Source organism: Apodemus sylvaticus, chromosome 1, assembly GCF_947179515.1.
Source record: "Apodemus sylvaticus chromosome 1, mApoSyl1.1, whole genome shotgun sequence".
In the NCBI taxonomy this organism is placed as follows: Eukaryota; Metazoa; Chordata; class Mammalia; order Rodentia; family Muridae; genus Apodemus; species Apodemus sylvaticus.
The window spans coordinates 103,705,711-103,725,805 of NC_067472.1; the positions used below are offsets into that span (position 1 = coordinate 103,705,711).

The 20,095-nt window shown below is 52.3% G+C and overlaps 3 protein-coding genes across 6 annotated transcripts; 2 read left to right on the top strand and 1 right to left on the bottom strand.

Annotated features, from left to right (window-relative positions):
- The first annotated feature begins 289 nt into the window (after positions 1 to 289).
- On the top strand, positions 290 to 4,048 carry Chrna10 (cholinergic receptor nicotinic alpha 10 subunit). Its single transcript, XM_052177321.1, has 6 exons — positions 290 to 357; positions 616 to 762; positions 1,276 to 1,421; positions 1,791 to 1,945; positions 2,563 to 3,095; positions 3,600 to 4,048. The coding sequence occupies exons 2-6, from the start codon at positions 702 to 704 to the stop codon at positions 4,046 to 4,048; spliced, it is 1,344 nt and encodes a 447-aa protein (XP_052033281.1). The 5' UTR covers positions 290 to 357; positions 616 to 701.
- A 1,196-nt stretch (positions 4,049 to 5,244) lies between these two features.
- Positions 5,245 to 10,429, bottom strand: Art1 (ADP-ribosyltransferase 1). Of its 2 annotated transcripts, none has more exons than XM_052177343.1 (4): positions 10,367 to 10,429; positions 9,266 to 9,359; positions 7,532 to 7,573; positions 5,245 to 5,351 (listed from the first exon to the last, which is right to left on the bottom strand). In XM_052177343.1, exons 1-4 carry the CDS (start codon positions 10,427 to 10,429, stop codon positions 5,245 to 5,247), a joined length of 306 nt encoding a protein of 101 aa, XP_052033303.1. The 2 variants fall into 2 exon arrangements, with proteins under 2 accessions (XP_052033303.1, XP_052033295.1); XM_052177335.1 differs by having other exon boundaries at positions 9,266 to 10,031.
- A 6,946-nt stretch (positions 10,430 to 17,375) lies between these two features.
- Art5 (ADP-ribosyltransferase 5) lies at positions 17,376 to 20,091 on the top strand. Of its 3 annotated transcripts, none has more exons than XM_052156510.1 (4): positions 17,376 to 17,560; positions 18,451 to 18,839; positions 19,645 to 19,677; positions 19,764 to 20,091. In XM_052156510.1, the coding sequence occupies exons 1-4, from the start codon at positions 17,501 to 17,503 to the stop codon at positions 19,873 to 19,875; spliced, it is 594 nt and encodes a 197-aa protein (XP_052012470.1). In that variant the 5' UTR covers positions 17,376 to 17,500; the 3' UTR covers positions 19,876 to 20,091. The 3 variants fall into 3 exon arrangements, with proteins under 3 accessions (XP_052012470.1, XP_052012450.1, XP_052012460.1); XM_052156490.1 differs by having other exon boundaries at positions 18,451 to 19,180; positions 19,764 to 19,919; XM_052156500.1 differs by having other exon boundaries at positions 18,451 to 19,180; positions 19,767 to 19,919.
- Positions 20,092 to 20,095: the final 4 nt, after the last annotated feature.

The window sequence follows — 20,095 nt, forward strand, 5'->3', positions numbered from 1 at the left end:
AATTCAAACAATGAATGTTACTGAACTGTGGAGGTGCAGCTCTCATTCACAGGCCTCAGCCCATACACCTTTAGAGCCTAATGTTTTTGCACCTTCAGATCCTGGCATCTAAACCTTCCCAGCCCCCAGGATGAGCCTTCATGCTGAGTTACACAATTTGAATAATTTAGGACCCAGCACCCTCAGGTGTCAGTTTCAGTTGTTCTGTTCCCATGGGCACCAGTTTGCCAACCCTGCAATTAAGCTAATAAAAGTCAGTGGAAGAGGGGCTGCTCTCTGCTCTCCAGAGCCTCAAACCCTGTGATAAGAGTCCCTGGTCCTATTCTGCTGGGAGCAGCAGGCTTGCTCAGAGCTGAGGTACAAGGAATGGATTGAAGGGGGATTGGGGTGCTGTAAAAGAAGGGGGAGAGAGGAAAGAAAACAGAAACCAAGACCATTACAAAGGAAGAAAGCAAATTGAGACAGAGGAAGGTAAAAGAGGGAAAGGGACAGAAGATGAAGTCAGAGGGGCTGGGAACAGGAAGGAAAGACGCCGCAGACACAAGGGCCGGGTATAGTATTGCCGGCAGGTGCAGACAGGAGACTAGAAGGAAAACCTCAATCTCTGGTTTCCAGGTGCTGTCCACATCATCCCTGCCAGCTGGACTTGTTGTTCTACATCTCTCCTGAAGACTTGCCCACCCTCTGGCTGTGGTAGGGCCATGGGGACCAGGAGCCACCACCTGGGCCTGGGGTTTCTGCTCCTGCTCTTTCTCCCTGCAGGTAATGAACCAGGCCTACCTGGCACCACTATTATTTCTCTCCACCACAAGCCTCCAGTCCCTACACTTCTCTTCAGTGCCTGCTGAGAGCAAGCTATCTGGGGAATGTGGAGGAGAGGGTGCTGAAGAGAAAGACTTATCTGCTGAGATGGGGGTAGGGAAGCAGTAACTATGGCTTCAAACACCTATAACCTCAGTGCTGTAGGAGGAACCTGAGGCAGGAGGATTGCTGGGATTGCTAGCCAACCAGACTAGCTGAAAAAAATGGCAAGTTGCAAGTTCAGTGAGAGAGAAATCCTGTCTCAAGCGAACAGGATAGAAAGTGATAAAGCCAGAAACCCAGTGCTCTTCTGGCTTCCTCGCGTATTGAATGCATAGGAGCAAATGACACACAGCATCAGAAACGTGTGAGACCATGGGACAGGTGACAAGCTTCCAGCTAGGGGGCTGGGGGCGGTGGAGGATGTGAAGAGACCCCTGGATGACAGTCAAATTATTCTCTCTCACCCTCTAGAGTGCCTGGGAGCTGAGGGTAGACTGGCTCACAAGCTGTTTCGTGACCTGTTTGCCAACTATACAAGTGCCCTGAGACCTGTGGCAGACACAGACCAGACTCTAAATGTGACCCTGGAGGTGACATTGTCTCAGATCATTGATATGGTATGATATGGTAGGATGTGTGAATCAAGGGAAGAAGGGCCATCTCCTAATGATCCTTTTCCTGTGTGTTGATATTAATAATGACAGTGGCCATTAACTCCTGCACACCAGTTGATGGCCCAAGATTCTACATGCCTGGTATTTACTGAATGCTTTCCCCCACCCCACCACCCCCGCCTTTCCTAAGCAGGAATTATTGATGGGATTCACTAGAGATTGAAAACCCCACCAAGGGTACACAAGTCCAAGCTTGATAGGAGCTGGGCTGTTTGAGCAAGCTGGGCTTGCAGATGCTACCCAGAGAGCTCTGTGAGGGAGTGTGCAGGAGGAAGGCAGTGGCTGGATATGTCCATTGTCTGCCCCTGCCAGGATGAACGGAACCAGGTGCTGACCTTGTACCTGTGGATCCGCCAGGAGTGGACAGATGCCTACCTACACTGGGACCCCAAAGCCTACGGTGACTTGGATGCAATCCGAATTCCCAGCAGTCTAGTGTGGCGACCAGACATCGTACTTTACAACAAGTACTTCCTGTCTGCCCCCTTTTTCTTTAGAGTTGCCCATTTGCCCTTGACGTGTCCTGACACCCAATGGAGGTGCTTAGACATCTAGGAAACTTGCCCCTGGGGCCTCTCTGAGGAGCTCTGCACCTCTCCATGTTATTTTCAGGCCAACTTTTGCTTGATGGCTGCAGAGAGCCTGCTCTGTGGTCCAAGCCAGCTGGAGCTCTCAAAGAGAACTGTGCTCCTCTGTGGCAGCTCCACCCTTCCATGCTCTGGGGCCACTTGAGATCTCACCAGCCAGCAGCCTAGTCCTTGGGGTACTCCTTTGTGCCACCTTTAGGTGCTTTCCATCTCCCAGCCAACATACAGCATTGTGCATCTTTCTGGGGTCATCTAGTAAGTTCTACAGATGACTCCCTAGGTCAGTGTAAGGCTCCGGGGTTTGCACTGGTCTTTTAAACTCTGCTCCCAGTCCTTCCAAGCCTTCAAACTCTGCCTCCCCTAGACCTTCAAAGACCTAAATGATCCTAATGAGGTTCACACCACCGTGCTGCCCTGACCACTAAAGCCTGACTAGTGACAATAGATCCACCCCGGGTTCATGGGCCCCGGGTGAATCCAGTCCTGCCTGTCCACAGGGCAGACACACAGCCACCTGCCTCGGCCAGCACCAACGTGGTTGTGAGGCACGACGGCGCTGTGCGCTGGGACGCACCGGCCATCACACGCAGCTCGTGCCGCGTGGACGTATCTGCCTTCCCTTTTGATGCTCAGCGCTGCGGCCTGACCTTCGGCTCATGGACACACGGCGGGCACCAACTGGATGTGCGACCTCGGGGCACTTCCGCCAGTCTGGCCGACTTCGTGGAGAACGTTGAATGGCGCGTGCTGGGCATGCCAGCGCGCAGGCGCGTGCTCACCTACGGCTGCTGCTCTGAGCCCTACCCAGATGTGACCTTCACTCTGCTGCTGCGTCGTCGCGCAGCCGCCTATGTGTGCAACCTGCTGCTGCCCTGTGTGTTCATCTCCCTGCTGGCGCCACTGGCCTTCCACCTGCCTGCTGACTCCGGGGAGAAGGTGTCTCTGGGTGTCACCGTGCTCCTGGCGCTCACGGTCTTTCAGCTGATCCTGGCCGAGAGCATGCCACCAGCAGAGAGCGTGCCACTCATTGGTGAGCCTGAGGGCGTGGGTGAGTGGACACTGGGTCAGAAGAATGACCGCCACAGGGGGTGAGAGAGGGTAGACCTGTCTGGGAGAACACTCCTCACTGCTGGGACCTTGATGGAGGAAGATCTAGTGCCCAGTGTCATAATAAACTGTAGTTTGTTTAGTGATAAGCTGTGTGCCAGGCATTCTCCTATGCACATGACATTTGTTCACTCACACGAGCAATGCTATGAGCCAAAGACTAGCCAATGGCTTATTCCGGGTGCACAGACAGGACAGCTCAAGTTGCAACTGCAATCTGATCCCCAGTAGGAAAAAAATAGGTAGCAGATATCTTCAAAGCCCTAATTGGCATGAGAAGTGGGGCAAACTTAGCTCATTTCTTATCCTTCCCCTCATCTGGTCTAAGAGCCTGATGCTGTCCCTCTTTCTATTTATGATGAGGCAGCTGGGAAGCTCAACAGTCTTCATCTCCTGTTTGGGGCTCACAATGCTCTCTGTCCCACAGGAAAGTACTATATGGCCACTATGACCATGGTCACATTCTCCACAGCGCTTACCATCCTCATCATGAACCTACATTACTGCGGCCCTAATGCACACCCGGTACCTGCCTGGGCTCGGGTCCTCCTGCTGAGACACCTAGCCAAAGTCCTGTGTGTGCGGGAACGAGGGGAGCCCTGTGGACAGTCCAAGCCACTAGAGTCAGCCCCCAGCCTCCAGCCTCCACCAGGTCCCCCAGCGGGCCCTTGTCATGAGCCACGGTGTCTGTGCCACCAGGAAGCCCTTCTGCATCACGTAGCTTCCATTGCCGGCACCTTCCGCAGCCACCGGGCTGCCCAGCGTCGCCATGAAGACTGGAAGCGCCTGGCTAGAGTGATGGACCGCTTTTTCCTAGGCATCTTCTTCTGCATGGCTCTAGTCATGAGCCTCCTGGTACTGGTGCAAGCCCTGTAAGGGCCAGGAACTGCATTTCAGGGAGCTGTGGTCACTTCAACACCATCAGGCAGGGATGGCAAAGCCAAGGAGGTTGTTGGTACTCAGGCTAGCCAGTCAGTCTCTCCCCAAAGTGCTGCGAAGAGTCAAAGATGCCTCTTCAGGACCAGCACTTCTGACCTCGCAACCCACAAACGGCCTTTGTGAACTACATGCCTTCATGGAGGGGGATCTAAAGCCTGCCTCTTCCCTAATTCCAACATGATTAAGTGAGGATAAGATTCAGTGTCTGCTGAGCAAGGTGACAGACTCCTGTGATTTCAGCACACGGAGGCTGAGACAGAAAGATTACCTTAGGTTCCATAGCCTGAGCTACAGAAAATTTTGTCTAAAAATAAGCAACCACCCCAGTGTCTACACTTGGAATCATAGCTATTAGCTGGGGGAATCCAGGTTATTTTTGTTTGTCGAGATAGTCTCACTAGGTAGTCCTCGCTGGCCTGAACTGCCTAGGCTGGCTTTGAACTCACATAGATCCACATGCCTCTGCCTCTCCAAACACGGGTGCCACTGTGCATGGCTAGGGTGTAGGTTACTAATTAATAAGACAAAGCTCCACATTGCCTTGTCGCCCTTAGCAGTTGCTGTTACAGATTCTTATCTTGCCTATCTCTGCTTAGGCTCTCCCAGAAGGGAATTCACTGTCTAGTTTCCAGGACAGAATGCTGTGCAGACATTTGAGCCAGAGCTTCAGTCCATAATAAATGAGTGTTCCCAGGACCTACCCCATGCCTTATCTTCTTGGGGCCCACAACCAGAAGTGGGGGATTCAGTTGGTCTTTATAGGTAGGACTCTCAGGACTCACAGCATTGCAAAAATTACATCTCTTTAAAAATCACATTTATTAGCCTGGTAGTACCACTCATACCTTTATAGGAGACATTTAAGTGAGCCCAGCTTGGCCCATGGCCACGGTGCTCCCCCATCATTACAATGAGTTGGAGTCTTCTGACTCCAAGTTGAGCCTCTGCCTGTCCTCAGTCCCACTCCTACATCCCTGGGGGAGGTTCAGCCTCCAAATCCTCTTCTCTGTCTCCACCAATATATCTGCTAATGGCCATAAAAGGCCCCAGAGTTCTGTGTACAGGGACTGATACTCCAGGATCCTGCTATTGTTAAGGTGCACAGTTGACCAACATTCTTCAATCAGGGCCAGTTAACATCGGGTAGGGTGCTGGAGACCTGGATTCTCTGGAAGGGCTCTCAGCAAAAGGAACAAGAGCAGCAGCAGAAGAGACCAGGAGGCAGAAAGGGAGCCTGGGGCTATGTAAGAAAAAAGAGAGATTTAGGAGCCATGTGAGAACGGGAAAAGGAAAGGCAGAGAAACTGGCGGAGTGAACTGGAAAGACTCAAACCCGAAGTGCAATGAGAGGCTGAGAGGAGACCAGTTACCCCAACCCCTGCCATCTGCAGACACAAGGGGACACAACACTACAGAGTGTCCCCTGATTTCTGTGAGAGATCTGCTGATGCTGAATCTGGCTTCTCCCTGGGCATGATGTCCTGGTGGGAGCGTGGAAGCAAAAACTCTTAACTTTCCCAATGCCTCAACTTATGCGCCATCTAAATGTAGAGGCCTATCTTAGTCAGGGTTTCTATTCCTGCACAAGACATCATGACTGAGAAGCAAGTTGGGGAGGAAAGGATTTATTCAGCTTATACTTCCACAGTTCTGTTCATCACCAAAGGAACTCAAGCAGGCCAGGAAGCATGAGCTGATGCAGAAGCCATGGAGGGATGTTTCTTACTGGCTTGCTTCCCCTGGCTTGCTCAGCCTGCTCTCTTATAGAACCCAAGAGCACCAGCCCAAAGGTGGTACCACCCACAAGGGGCCTTCCCTACTTGATCACTAATTGAGAAAATGCCCCACATTTGGATCTCATGGAGGCACTTCCTTCACTGAAGCTTCTTTCTCTGTGATAACTCCAGCCTGTGTCAGGTTGACACCCAAAGCCAGCCAGTGCAAGGCCCAGGCAGGATACAGCAGTTTGCTTGCCCATCGTCCTAGTACTCAGGAGGCTAAGGCAAGAGAATGAATGGCCCACTTGAGGCCAGCCTGAACTGCGCGAGTTGCAGGACAACCTGGACTACACAGGACATTCCCAAAACCAAAACCAAAACAAAGGGTCTGGTCTGAAGGTGGAGACCCAGCTTCCGGTCACTAGGCCACCTTGACTGTGTCTCTGGCATCCCTTAACTACATGAAGATAGTATTCTAGGTTTTACTGCTAGAGGGATGTGTGGCAGAGGTAGGAGCTGTCATGGTGGGCAGTTCACAGTTCCACTCTGCAGCCAGGCTATAGACATGATTCCTCCCTAGCTATGTAGAGGAGGATGGGTTGCTGCCTTCTGTCCTTTGTAGAAGTGGCTGATATTGGGCAAGACCGTGCATGCCTTTAAACCCAGCACTCCAGAGGCAGAGGCAGGCAGATCTCTGTGAATTTGCAAATGGGTCTCTGAGTTCGAGGCCAGCCTGGTCTACAGAGCCTGTTCCAGGACAGCGGGGCAGCACAGAGAAACCCTGTCTGGAAAATAAAGTGAGCCAGTGCCACTAAACTGTGCTGAGGGTTCACAGTGGAACGTGCCTGGAGCCCAAAGTATTATTTTGTCTGGGAAGGTGGAAAGAACAGAGGATGCTATCTTCCCTGCCCACTGGTTACGGATCCTAGAGGGAGGGAGCATGGGGGACGGAGCAGGAAGTGTGGCTGACAGCTGGGGCGGGGTGTTAATTCTGCTCTAGACTTAGCCTATTCCCACCTAAATAAGCGGTGGCCCAGATAGGCCCTGGCACAGTGGGTGTACAAGAGAAGACTCAGATGACAGAGATGCAGGTGTCCTTTAATCCGACTTTCTTATTACAAACAAGGAAACCGAGGCACAGAGAAAGACTAGTTAGGCCAGACTAGAGTACTGTCATGCAGCATCTGAGGGTTGGCTTGGAAAGCAGGTCATAGGGAGCCCTGAGGCAGCAGAGATACTGAGTTTTGCAACTGAAGAAAAAGTCCCAGGGGAGAACCCTGCTGGGAACAGTTTCTCCTGTACTTTAGTCTCCTCTGAGCAGCCTGAAGGCGGGGCTGACAGTGGCCCTCCTCTGAGAGGCAGAGACACCTGTGCACATACACATCCTCTACGAAGGTTAGTGACTCCAACCAACCGCTGTCTCACTGAGAGCGGTCTCTTCTTAGGCAAGCAGGTAGGTTTATAAGAATAAGAGCAGTAGTCCTGGCAGTGGTGGCGCACGCCTTTAATCTCAGCACTGGGGAGGCAGAGGCAGGTGAATCTTTTGAGTTAGAGGCCAGCCTGGTCTATATAGTGAGTTCCAGGGCAGCCAGGGCTACACAGAAAAACCCTGTCTCAGAAAAACAATCAACAAATCAATATGAGGGCAATCTAGTGAGGGTCCAGCCTCAGGACAAGCCTGCTCAAATGTCTTCCTCTCTTACCTGAGCTATCCAGCCAGCAGGGCCCAGACCTGCACTTCTTTTCTGAAAGAAAAAGAAAAGAAGAATCAATGCTTCAGTAGCTCTCTGGTTGGAAAGGACCCCTCAGGGCTGATGAGCAAACCTTGATTCTCTGTAATTCTGCTGCCTTAGCAAAGATCCCCCTAGATAACACTCACTTAACCGGAGTCAAGGACAAAAGGGAGGCAGGATCTTTCTGACCCTCTAAGGTCTCTGGCCCACAGCTGCCTACTGGCCGCACTCCTGGCTCACTTTCCTGGTCCTAGGTGGAGGCTGGTTTGCACTCTTGGCCTGCCTTCCTCGTGATAGTAGTCAAGGTGGGAACAGAGCCACACTGGAGCTCCTCCCATCTGAGCTGTGGCACAGGCCAACTGTCTGCCTCTTAACTATTGAAAGGCAGGCCTCACTTAGCCAGGAGTGGGAGCCACAGCCCACCAGGGTTAAGAACAGAGCTCCTCATTGCTGCTCCTCTAGCTCAAGGAATTGACCAGGGAGGAGGAAGAGCCGCCATGCTATTGGCCAAAGGTTGGCACAGTTAACCGGGACGGAGAGGCACACCACCCCTGCCACCCCCACTCCCACGCCCGCCCAGCACAGGCTGCTGTACATAGGTACCATTCTGTACCTCTCAAAAGCTGAGGTTGGAGCCGCTCGGTGGTGGCACACACACGCCTGTAATCCCAGCACTTGGGTGGCAGAGGCAGGCGGATTTCTGAGTCCAAGGTCAGCCTGGTCTACAGAGTGAGTTCCAGGACAGCCAAGGCTACACAGAGAAACCCTGTCTCGAAAAAACAAAACAAAACAAACAAACAAACAAAAAACCCAAAAAAACAAAAACGAAGAAAAACAAAAACAAAAAGCTGAGGTCAGTTTTACTCAATTCTTTCTCTCTCTCTTTTATTTATTTATTTATTTATTTATTTATTTATTTATTTATTTTTGGTTTTTTTGGATTTTTTTTTTTTTTTGAGACGGGGGTTTCTCTGTGTAGCTCTGGCTGTCCTGGAACTCACTCTGTAGACCAAGCTGGCCTTGAACTCAGAAATCTGCCTACCTCTGCCTCTCAAGTGCTGGGATTACAGGCGTGTGCCACCACCACCAGACTGATTCTTTTTCTCAAACTATTTTATTATTAGTGTGTGTGATGTGGGGGGAAATGGGTGTTTCCTGGCGTTTGTGGAGGTCAGAGACAATCGTGTGGAGTTGGTTCTCACCTTCCATCTGTATATGGGTTCTGGGGACTGACCTGTCAGGCTTGCATGACAAAGCTCCTTGACTAGATGGGCCATCTAGAGTATTCACTCAGCTCAAATGCCTCGGTGTCACGATTGTGACTAGAAATGTATTCCTTTCCAGCTTCCAGCTGGAAAAACAGCCTGACCCAAGCAAGAGTGCCTATCCTTTCAAAGTCTCTGGCTGCCTCTCCTCCATACCTGTATTGTGAGCCTCTCACCACCACCCTCAATTCGCATCGATCCTATTGCCTGGGAACCAAGAGTAGCCTCTGGCTGCGGAGTGCTGGAATTACAGGTGTGAGCCACCCCAGGATTGTGGCCAGCTGCTTTTATTAGTTATGTATGATTCCTTTGGCGGGAGTGGGGTGTGTGGAGTGGGGTGTGTGAGGACTGGGGCTTGAATTTGTCAAGGCTCCTGCCAGATGCTGGAAGCCCATCTTTTTGTAGGGCTGGCCTGGCTCTGACCCGGCTCACTCCTCACCTTTGATGTATTCGCAATTGTATGTACTGCGTTTGCCCAGAGCGCGGAGGTAGATGCGTGCGGGACCCTGGGTGGGTCGGCTTGTATTGATCACCTGGAAAGTTTCGAAAGGGGGGATCAGCACCTCCTCCTCTTCAGGGAAAAAGGAGTAGCCCCTGATGGGGGCCCCGAGGCAGGTCCAGATACCGAAGAAGGTGTCCTCGCCAAATTGTTGGGCGGCAACGTTCTTGAGGGACGCGGAAGCAAAGCCCCCCAGTCTAACGGTGGCGCCGGGCCCTGCTGGCCGGAAGCGCAGGCCATGCACCCCCCGGTACACCTGCTGGCACCCGCGAGATCGGTGGCTCCGAAGCAGTTGCAGGGCCTCGGTGAGCAGGAAGTGGAGGGTCTTGAAGGGGAAGTGGTGAAGGTAGTGGGCCCGAGACCGTCCTGCCTCACGCACTGCCGCGTTGAACTTCTTGTGCAGGGGGCTGTTGGCGGTGTAGGCCAGGAGCGCCACCCCGTGCTCATCCCGGAAGCCCGGCGGTGACGGGGGCAAGGAGCCCCACACGGAACCCCAAGTCCTGCGCTCCTGCCACTGGTTGTTGGCCATAGCCCAGCCATCCGCGTAGTCTCTGTTGGCCTGGAACTCTGAGCGGTTGAGATCTGGCAGTGCCGCTGTCATGTCTGCCAGGCAGCCAGCGTACTGGTCATCAAAGGACGCTGGGGCCATGTCTAGGGGTATTTCTTGAGAAAAGATGTCCAGTTGTGAGATGGAGTAACTTTGAACCTGAGAGCAAGGGAACATCAAGGACTGAGAGGGCAGTCCCTGGGGAAATGAACCCGGCCATCCAGCTTTCCCCTGCTCTGAGACGGGGCCTGTCTACAAAGATCGCCAGAAGGTTCCCGAATACATAAGGAGGGGAAAGGGGATTGGGACCCACCAGCTGCGAGCTCCCCAAGACTAGGGCTTCAGGAGGTCCTTCAGAAAGACAGATGGGTCCCAGGGAAGCGCTGGGCTTACTTCCCTCTGCCCCTCTACCCCGGGGGGGGGGGGATGAGGGGGATTTAGAAGCCTGAAGCTCAGTGACCTGCCAGGCTGCTGCAGGTGACTGATGACCATACCTGAACTCCATCCCTGAGACCCACAGACACCAGTAGGAGAGACATCATAGCAGGAATCTTCATGTTGGAGGTGACCTCGGGCAAGCGGCTGTCTCTTTTTCCTCATCTGGAAAACTGGGAAGTTAATCTCTACCCTTTAGTTAACATTACCTGATACCTGCTGTCTGCCATTTCTACAAAGGGATAGAGGAGCTACAGCCTCTGGTACCCCTGAGGATAGTCATACTGACCCACAGTGGCCCTAAGAAGGAGGCCTATCCATGGGTCAGAATCGGAACAACCATCTCTAAACTCATGCTAAATGATGTCCCTTGTCTGTCTGTCCGTCCGTCTGTACTGGTTTGTTTTGTTTTAAACAGGGTTCTACACACCCATGCTAACCTGAAACTGGCTACTGGGCCAATCTTTGTCTTTGACCCCCCTGCTTCCACCTCCTAAAGGCGGACATAATGGATTTGAACCACCTGCTCATTTTCCCATACAGCAAGATAGATGTACTTTATTACAAGTAGTGCAAAGCGATACTGGCTGTGGGAAGGCTGGTGCAGACTGAGCACCCCACCCCAGCCTTACACCCTCCTGCCTGTGGCACAGGATGGCCAGCGACATTGGTGTCTTTCAGGGCCTTTCTCAGAAAATATTTGAACAGTATAATTAACTGTTTCTTTGCAGTGTTGGGAGTCAAACCCAGAGCCTGGTGCATGCTAGCTGGACACTCTGTTATTGAGCTCTGAATAATATATTAAAATTGACACACACACACACAGAGAGAGAGAGAGAGAGACAGACACATACACACAGTTCGAATGTTTTGGGTTTACTGACTCTTTTTTTTTCTTCAAAGAAAAAATGGTTAATATACACATCGTCTAAATTATATCCCCTTGAGAAACAATACATTAGGGGCCTCCTTCAAGTAGCGCCCCCACATCTGCCTTGCCTGTTATGATGCCCTCATGGTGTGTTTCATGGTATAGTTAAACCACTGAATGGGCACATGCATATTTTTCCATAATGTTCTGAGACAGGATCTGACTCTGCAGTTCACTTAGTGTCCCAGGCTGACTCCTGTGAACTTGTCAGTTCCAGTGATCTAACAGCTTTCTCCTCCTGCATGCTGGGGTTACAGGTGTGCACCAGCCCACAGGGGTGAGATGCTTTGTATAGTAATAGGCACTGCCAAACTATGGTTCAAAAAAGAACCAGTTTGCCCTCTCACCACTAGTGAAAGAAATTCTCCCTGTCCCACCACTGCCAATGCTACATCTTTTTTTTTTTTTTTTTTTTTTGGATTTGGTTAACACAGGGTTTCTCTGTATAGCCCTGGCTGTCCTGGAACTCACTCTGTAGACCAGGCTGTCCTGGAACTCAGAAATCCTCCTGCCTCTGCCTCCCAGAGTGCTAGGGTTACAGGCGTGCGCCCCCCTCCCCCAGCCTAGATCATTTTCTTCTGTCTTGCTTGGTTGGTTTGGTTTTTGAGGCAGGGTCTCATGCTACCTAGGCTGGCTTCAAACTTACTGAGTGGCTGAGATGACCCTGAAATTCTGATTCTCCTGCCTCTATCTCCTGAGTACGGAGATCACAGGTGTGCCCCACGCCTAGCCTCCTGGTCTCTGGAAATGTATGCAAGCTGCTGTTGCCATCACCACTCTGAAAGTTTTCTTTTGCTCTTTATTGCCATCTATGCTGTGCTGCTGCCAGGACCTGGAACAGAGACTCAGGAGACTGAAATGGATGTGATTCAGAGAAAGGATTGACGTGGCAGTACATGCCTGTGAGGTAAGGCCGAGGCAGGAGGATGGTGGGCCAGAGGCCATCCTGAGACTCTATCTCAAAAACTAAAATAAGCAATTCGCATCATCGATGTTGAGGTCAGGCTGAGGAGAAGCTGGGAGAAGCTGAGAGAAGCTGAGAGAAGCTGAGCGGAAGCTTGCAGGACGGGCTCCTGGGCTCCTGGGGCCTCATGAGAACCCTGGGATCATTTCATACTCACTTTTAGGCTTAACCCAGTTTAGCCCAGCTCTGGCGAGCATGCCAGCAGAAGACGCGCGCGCATGTGGTTCCTTAGTCTCTCAGGATGGCCACGTGGGTACCCATCCATTCAACCATTCAATCATTCATCGCTCATGACTGCAGTTGCCAGCTCCTGTCGGGTCCAAGCTGCTTCTTGGAGTCTCCTTCCCTTCTTTGTCCAGGCTCACATCCATGCCCTGTTTATTTTTGTCTGCCTCCTCCTTAGAAGATCTGCCTGCCCCCTCTCAGCCCTGTTAGCGCATTTACCACAGGGTGGGAAGAGCAATGTCCCTAAAGCCCAGCCCTGGTTACCATCCTTATTGCTTACAACCTTGGTGTGGGGGGTGGAGAGGGAGCTTAGCGGTTAAAAGAATAGACTGCTCTTACAGAAGGCATGAGTTCAGTTTCCAGCACCCACACCAGGTGGCTCATGACCGCCGGGAACTCTGGATGATTCTAGCTTTGGTGAATCCTGCCCTCAGGTGCACATACCCACATACAGACTCGAAAATATACACATAATTAAAAATGGAATCTTAAAAAAATGTTCTGTGCCAAAACTGGCTGAAAAATAGCTCAAAATACTGAGAAAAATTCAGAAATGAGAATTCTGAGAGAAAAGAAATGATAGTATATTTTAAAAGGCATGGGTGCTGGTGGCAGAGAGACAGCTCAGCAGTTCAAGACACTGACTGCTCTTGCAGAGATCCCAGGTTCAGGTCCCAGCACCACAGACTCACAAAGACCTTTATCTCCTCTTCCAGGTGATCTAGTGCCCTCTTTGGCCTTCATGGACTCCTGCACACATGCACTATGTGTAAACTCACATTTCCCCCCACCTCTCTCTCACACACACACAGATCTCTCTCTCTCTCTCTCTCTCTCTCTCTCTCTCTCTCTCTCTCTCTCTCATACGCACATACACACTTTATACACACATCATTTTTAAATCTATAAATAAATAGCCGGGCAGTGGTGGTGCACGCCTTTAATCCCAGCACTTGGGAGACAGAGGCAGGCAGATTTCTGAGTTCGAGGCCAGCCTGGACTACAGAGTGAGTCCCAGGGCAGCTAGGGCTACACAGAGAAACCCTGTCTCGAAAAACCTAAATAAATAAATAAATAAATAAATAAATAAACAAATAAATAAATGCCTCTGAGGTGGCTGATACCTTTAATGCCAGTCCTCAGAGGCAGAGACAGGAAGATCTCTGTGAGTTCAAAGCCAGCCTGGTCTACAGAAAGAGTTCTAGGACAGCCAGAGCTACATAGAGAAACTGTTTCCAAAACAAACAAAAACAAACCAAAACCAAAAAGCAGAGAGGGCTTGCGGATCCTGCACGAGTCCCTGTGTTTTGATTCCTAATAACCTCCTAGAAGTCACCTGAAATCCCAGGATTCACAGAGGAATGGAGGATCAGGAATCCAAGGCTACACAGTGAGCTCTGGGCCAGACTGGGATACACAAGACCCTGTCTCAAAACAAAGCAGCAAGCCGGGCGGTGGTGGCGCACGCCTGTAATCCCAGCACTCTGGGAGGCAGAGGCAGGTGGATTTCTGAGTTCGAGGCCAGCCTGGTCTACAGAGTGAGTTCCAGGACGGCCAGGGCTATACAGAGAAACCCTGTCTCGAAAAACCCAAATCCAAAAAAACTCCCAAAAAAAACAAAAAAACAAAAACAAAGCAGCAAACTGAAGTAAAGCATCCCTCTGCACCCCGTGGCGGCCTCACCATATTCTGCTCCTTCATCTGCTCAGTGATTCTGCCTCTTTCGTCCCTTCTTGGCGCCTACAGTACAGAACAAAGTTCCAAAGAGGCTCTGCGGTCTCCCTGCCCTTAGCTATCCTTCTGGCCTCCCACTCTTCCAGGCTTAGCTCAAGGCCCGGCTTTTTCAGGAAGCTCCCAGAATCCTTTGGGGGCTCTGCATCACTCTGTGCTGACTCTCCTGAGCACCCCCACTCCCCTGGGCCTGTGTAGGAACCAGCAAATAAGCCCTGATCTCAGGCCAGGACTAGGCCACGTCACCAGAGTGCTTGCTGAGAGTCTCATTAAGGAAGTAAGATCTACATAAACGCCCCAACTTTCGGTGGACCTGCAGATGCTCAGTGGGTAACTGGGCTAGGATGGAAAGACTGGCATCCGTGTGTTATTCCCTTCCGGGTCAGGTTCTGTCACCCCGAAGGTAGATATGTCAATCACCTCTTTGGGCAGGGCTTCTGCCCCCCACTCTGAGAGGTTGTACAGCAGCTTGGGCGTGGCGCGCAGTGAGGGCTCAGGTCCCACAGCCTCAGCTGCTGAGCCCTCCATGTCCTTCAGGACGGATGGTGACCCCAGCCAGTAATCCTGGAAAATCAGGGGAGCCTGCCTCATCCCTTGTCTGGACGGCACACCCTGTCTGTTAGTGCTGGCTCCCTTCCATTAGAGAACTGAAGCCTCCCTAAAGCCTGCCTGTGTCCACCACATACCCTCATTTCTACAGTCAATTCTGGCTCGTTTTTATTCTGTCTGTGCTGGAAGACCCCTCACCCCCATCCCACCCCAGTCCCTGGTAAACAAGGTTAAGAGGCATTCTGAGCATTGCCAATAAGACAGCACCTCAGGAGAGTAGATTGACTTCCTTGGTGACCAGTGTCAAGGGAAATGTAGCAGAGCTTGCTCTGGGACACAGGGAATTAATTCTTCCTCCCTATTTTATTTTAATTTATTTTATTGAGACAGTCTCGTTAAGTATCCCAGGCTGGTTTCTAACTTAGTCTCTGACACAAGACTGCTGAATCCGGCTTAAAAGTCCCTTTTCACAGGCAAGGGAGCTGCATTCCCCCATCCTCTGACCTCTTAGTTTTTTTCCTTTTTCAGCCTCTCACTCAACAGTTCCTTCTGGGAACATGACCCCAAGTCTCTCCTCAAAAATTCCAAACTTTCTCACGTCCACAAACTTTTCCAAGGATTCAAGGATCCCTAAAACTTTATTAATACCATAGATTTTATATCAAAAAGCTCCCTCCCTGCTCCCTGTACAAGGAGGTGCAGTAGCCTTCTAGCCTTACCTAGCCTTCTCCATGGTGGACAGAGCTGATCTGGTCTTCTGTGACAGACAGGGCGGGGAGGGCAGCTTTCTCTTTTATACTGTTTATTCCCTACCCCTCCTGCCTTCCCCACACAGCTGCTCAGAAATGTGACACTCCGTCTATTTCAAGCTGTCTCCTTGTCAAGGCTCAGGAACACAAGCCTCACCCCAGGGTGACCTGGACCAATGTTCTTCCATAAACAATAAGAGCTGCGGAATACAGAGGTGTTGAGGGTGATATTGGGGTGTTGAGGAGATGGGACCGCAGCCCTCTCACCAGGCTTGGTTCTGGACTCTGACACACCCCACCCCACCCCCACCCCCATGTCCACGCCTCAACTCCACACCTCTCCTTTCACTGTGTTCTGTGGTGGTGGTTGTTAATTGTGGCTGTTGTTTTAATACCTTCTTTCACAAAGTCCAGGCTGACCTTGAACTTGAAGCAATCCTTTTCTCAGCTTCCCTCCCGATTGCTGGGGTTCTAGGCATGTACCACATGTGAAGCTTTGTTTCTGCTCTAAAGATCCTAGCTTCCTGCTGGATCTCTGACTCACCTGTGACCTGGGAGGACTTTGCCCCTCTCAGGATCCCTGACCTGCGAGACCAGATTTGACTCCACTTTTTGGGGTTCTAGATGCTAGGATGTAAGAAAATCCCCAAGCCAGAGGCTGTCCCCACACAGCATCTGCTGTCCCGGAAACAAGTAACTTGAATTCCTCCCAGAGAGGGAGGATGGGGTCAGTAGGAAGGAAGGGACTGCTGGACATTGTTTTCCTCTTTAGCCTTAAGGAGGATTGGCAGAGGAAAAAGGCTTTTAGGTGAAGGAAACTTTATTTGGCTGACAATATGAGGTGGTAAAGGGTGGTGCTGGGTACATTCACGAGCTGGACTGGAGAGGCCTTATCCTATGCTTACGCTGGACCCAACGGGAAGGTGTTGAGAACATCCGTCCTTCGCCTTCCCACAAGCTGGGTCCTTCTCCCATTACACCAACTGGGCATCTGAAACTCAGAACTAGGTTATTTATAGTCAAGCCCAACAGAGGTGCAAGAGAAAGCTATGTTTACAAACATAGGGTCACCTGAGCGGGAGAGGTCCTGCAAGGAAAAGTCCGAGGGGGTGGAGGGGGTGGGGCTGTTCCTGAACATCTAATACCCCGGCCCCACAGACCAGGGTAGGGACACAGAGGGTTAAGAGTAAGGGCAGTGGGGGTGGGGGGAGGTCTGATGTTGGTGCAACGCGTCATATGCAAATTGTATGCAAATAAGACAAATTTGGCCTCTTAACTAGATCGTTGTGCAAGGAGCTACGACCCTCGTGGGGCTTCCGTGGCCTGGTAGTCTGAGGGCCCTGGCGCGGCCCAGGGCCACAGGAGAAGAGGGCAAGTCTCACAGGTCCCTCCCCCAACTCTGACCTAGCTCAGATCTTACAGAAAGAACCTATCATCCAAACTAAGGAGAGTTTCGCCCCTCAACCACCCAAGGACTCTGCTAGTCCAGCTCCCACGCCCCTGTCTGTTGTTGGGGAAGATAGGTGTCGGGTTACCAGTTCAGGGGCTATAGTTAGCCCCGGGGACTTTGTTCAGCTGTCTGTCCGGGATCTGCGTAGCGTCTACCGGCACTTCAGCTCCCGTCTTGCCTCAGTCTGCCGCAAAGGACCACAGCCCCAGGCTGCTCTCTGCCTCTACCTCCTCCAGGTGGGTTCCAGGCCCAGCCCCGCCCCTCTCTAGGCAGAGTCATATAAGACACCTATACCATCGCCAAGAAGCCCTGGAGACCCTGGGTGTGGGGCCATCTTGTAGTCATAGAGTAGGGCTGACGTGGGGACAGTAGAATCGAAGCCAGGCCCATCCTTAGACTCGCCCTCGGCCCCGCCCCTCATCCCTCCTGAGTTCCAGTCCTTGACTAAGGACCCTCTCAGGCTGAAGGAAGGAAGGAAGGAAGGAAGGAAGGAAGGAAGGAAGGTCCTGGAACCCATCCAAGCCAGCACTCCCTCCATTGGCTTCATCATCATCATCATCATCGGGATCCTGCCGCCTCGGGACTCCTCTGAGAATGATTCTGGAGGATCTGCTAATGGTCCTCAGCTGCCTCGGCTTGCACGCGCTCTGGAAGGTAACTCCAGGGATTATCCTTTGCCAGCAAAGTCAGTTGTGGTTCAGTAGCTGAGAAGGTGGTGGTGATGGAGGGAAAGCCTTCCCAGGAGGCTCCCCCTCCTCCCAGTCCTCTTCTCTGGTCTATTCCATTAAGGAACCCAAGTGCCAGATCGGTCTCCCAGAATGCCGCCCCCTGTGCTCCTGGCTCCCAGTGTGAAATCTCCTTCCATGCTTCCCCTCCACAGGGATTGCTTCCAGCTTTCTCCCTCCCACATCACACCACAGGTTCAGTGCAGGCAAACCCCCTGCTCACACCGGTGTGCTGCCGTAGGCCTGGCAGGCCCTCTCCCCGCCCCATCACGCTCTGGGACTATGGTTGTGCTGAGGACAGAACACCCTGCCCCCTCCTTGAGTTTAGGATAAAATCTTCTAAAGTAGAAAGGGATACGGGAACCCCGGCGCTGACAGTGATGTATAACAAGTTGCCGGGCTTCCCCAAGGATGAAGAGCAGAAGAGCAGAGCCAGGAAAACACAGAACCAACCAGACTCTCCTCTCGCTCGAATGATGAGATGACCCCCTGTAGGTTGTGCCACAATGATCCTCATGCTCCCCTCACACCCCTGTGAGGTCGGAAGTATGCTTAGACCGCAGGTGAAGAATGCCAAGTCCAGAAAGCCCTGGCCTGAGAATTGCTCCCAGTCCCACAGATCCCACAGCCAGCAGGTGGCGCTGCACTCACGGCTGTCGGGCTCCATAGCCTGTGTTATCTGTGCCTGTTTCAGATCTTGCCAATTGCCTGCGTCAGATATGTGGGCACGAAAACGAAAATCTGCCGCCAACACTCCCTGGCCAGTGGCCTAAACTTATTCTTTTGGCCTCTGTGGCACCTCCCCTCTTATGTCCGTAGGTCCAAGCTGTTCCTATCCTGCCCCTGAGCCTGGTTCCAGATACCTTCGATGATGCCTACGTGGGCTGCTCTGAGGAGATGGAGGAGAAAGCAGGCCTGCTGCTAAAGGAAGAGATGGCACGCCATGCCCTGCTGCGGGAATCCTGGGAAGCAGCTCAAGAGGCCTGGGCACACCGGCGTCACAAGCTCACCCTACCTCCTGGCTTCAAAGCCCAGCACGGGGTAGCTGTCATGGTGTACACCAACTCGTCCAACACCTTGTACTGGGAGCTGAACCAGGCTGTGCGGACGGGAGGTGGCTCCCGGGAGGTCTACATGAGGCACTTCCCCTTCAAGGCCCTGCATTTCTACTTGACCCGGGCCCTGCAGCTGCTGCGGGGCCCTGGAGGGTGCAGTGCGGAAGCCGGGGAGGCAGTGTTCCGAGGTGTGGGCGGCCTTCACTTTGAACCCAGGAGGCTGGGGGACTCTGTCCGGTTAGGACAGTTTGCCTCCAGCTCTGTGGATGAAAGAGTGGCTCACAGGTTTGGTAATGCCACCTTCTTCAACCTAAGGACTTGTTTCGGGGCTCCTATCCAGGCTTTGTCTGTCTTCCCCGAGGAGCGTGAGGTGCTGATACCCCCACATGAAGTCTTCTTGGTCACTGGGTTCTCCCAGGACGGAGGCCAGAGCATACTGACTCTCTGGAGTTATAATCAGACCTGCAGCCACTTTAACTGCGCCTATTTGGGTGGTGAGCGATGCATGGAGACAGAGAAGGGCAGGGTGGGTGAAAGCAGCCAGTGCGTCCTGACCCAGTCCCCAGAGCCTTCGGGAACACTTGGTTAGCGAGACCGAGGTTCCACCAGGTCCTGTGAGAGTTCAAGATCTGTGGACATTCTCAGATGACTGTCTTCTCAAAGAAGTCCTCTGTAGTCCCTAATAGACCACGGAACGGCGAGAAGGAGGCAATACGCTTCCCATCTCAGTAGGCTCTGCTTTGATGGGGCTAACTAGGTAGGAAAGTGCCAGGTTCAGTGGAAGAGTGCCGGCTGTGTGGGTGGGGCAAGGATGGACAGGTTCCCTGGGGAGAAGCTGAAGGAGAGTGAGGAGGGCTTGCTTTGAGGAGAGGGAAAAGACAGACTGGAAAGGGAATGGCCATAGGCAAGACATTTGGGGATGAATCACCCCGGACCCTCACGATGCTATCTGTTGCAGGGGAGAAGAGACGTGGCTGTGTGTCCTCAAGAGGTAGGTCACCCTCCAGCCTGCTCTGAGAGTTGCTCCGGCTCGGCTGGCCCTGCTGCCCACCTCACCATCTTTTCTCCTTTCCCCAGCAGTAGGGCAGCCAGAGGCATCCTCCTCAGAGGCTCTGCAATCAGGGAAGACGCTGCTCTTGGCCCCAGGAGAGCTGCAGCTCTCCAGAACTGGACCCTGAAAGCCCCTTAGGAATCTTGGGAACTGATGACCTTACTATGAAGAAGGGGCTTTGAACGGCCTCAGGAAGCAGGAGTGGGGTCCTGCTTCCAGTCCTAGGGGCCAGTTGTCCAACCAGAATTGGACACCAGAGACCACAGCAGGGTTGAGGGAACCCCCCTGTGTGGTGGGGACTTCCTTGGACATGCAAGGTAAAGACTGGATGGCTACACAATTAAACAGAGTTGTGGTG

What these genes read in the sequence shown, in the direction of transcription:
- Art5 (XM_052156490.1), top strand. Translation starts at nt 17,501, where the DNA reads ATGATTCTGGAGGATCTGCTAATGGTCCTCAGCTGCCTCGGCTTGCAC. An exon ending in TAACTGCGCCTATTTGGGTG is followed by an intron (nt 19,181 to 19,644) that starts GTGAGCGATGCA and finishes TATCTGTTGCAG; the next exon opens with GGGAGAAGAGACGTGGCTGT. An exon ending in TGGCTGTGTGTCCTCAAGAG is followed by an intron (nt 19,678 to 19,763) that starts GTAGGTCACCCT and finishes TCCTTTCCCCAG; the next exon opens with CAGTAGGGCAGCCAGAGGCA.
- Chrna10 (XM_052177321.1), top strand. Translation starts at nt 702, where the DNA reads ATGGGGACCAGGAGCCACCACCTGGGCCTGGGGTTTCTGCTCCTGCTC. An exon ending in CCTGCTCTTTCTCCCTGCAG is followed by an intron (nt 763 to 1,275) that starts GTAATGAACCAG and finishes CTCACCCTCTAG; the next exon opens with AGTGCCTGGGAGCTGAGGGT. An exon ending in AGAGAGCGTGCCACTCATTG is followed by an intron (nt 3,096 to 3,599) that starts GTGAGCCTGAGG and finishes TCTGTCCCACAG; the next exon opens with GAAAGTACTATATGGCCACT.
- Art1 (XM_052177335.1), bottom strand. Translation starts at nt 10,429, where the DNA reads ATGAAGATTCCTGCTATGATGTCTCTCCTACTGGTGTCTGTGGGTCTC. An exon ending in GTCTCAGGGATGGAGTTCAG is followed by an intron (nt 10,032 to 10,366) that starts GTATGGTCATCA and finishes CCTTGCTCTCAG; the next exon opens with GTTCAAAGTTACTCCATCTC. An exon ending in CTGCTGGCTGGATAGCTCAG is followed by an intron (nt 5,352 to 7,531) that starts GTAAGAGAGGAA and finishes TTTCTTACATAG; the next exon opens with CCCCAGGCTCCCTTTCTGCC.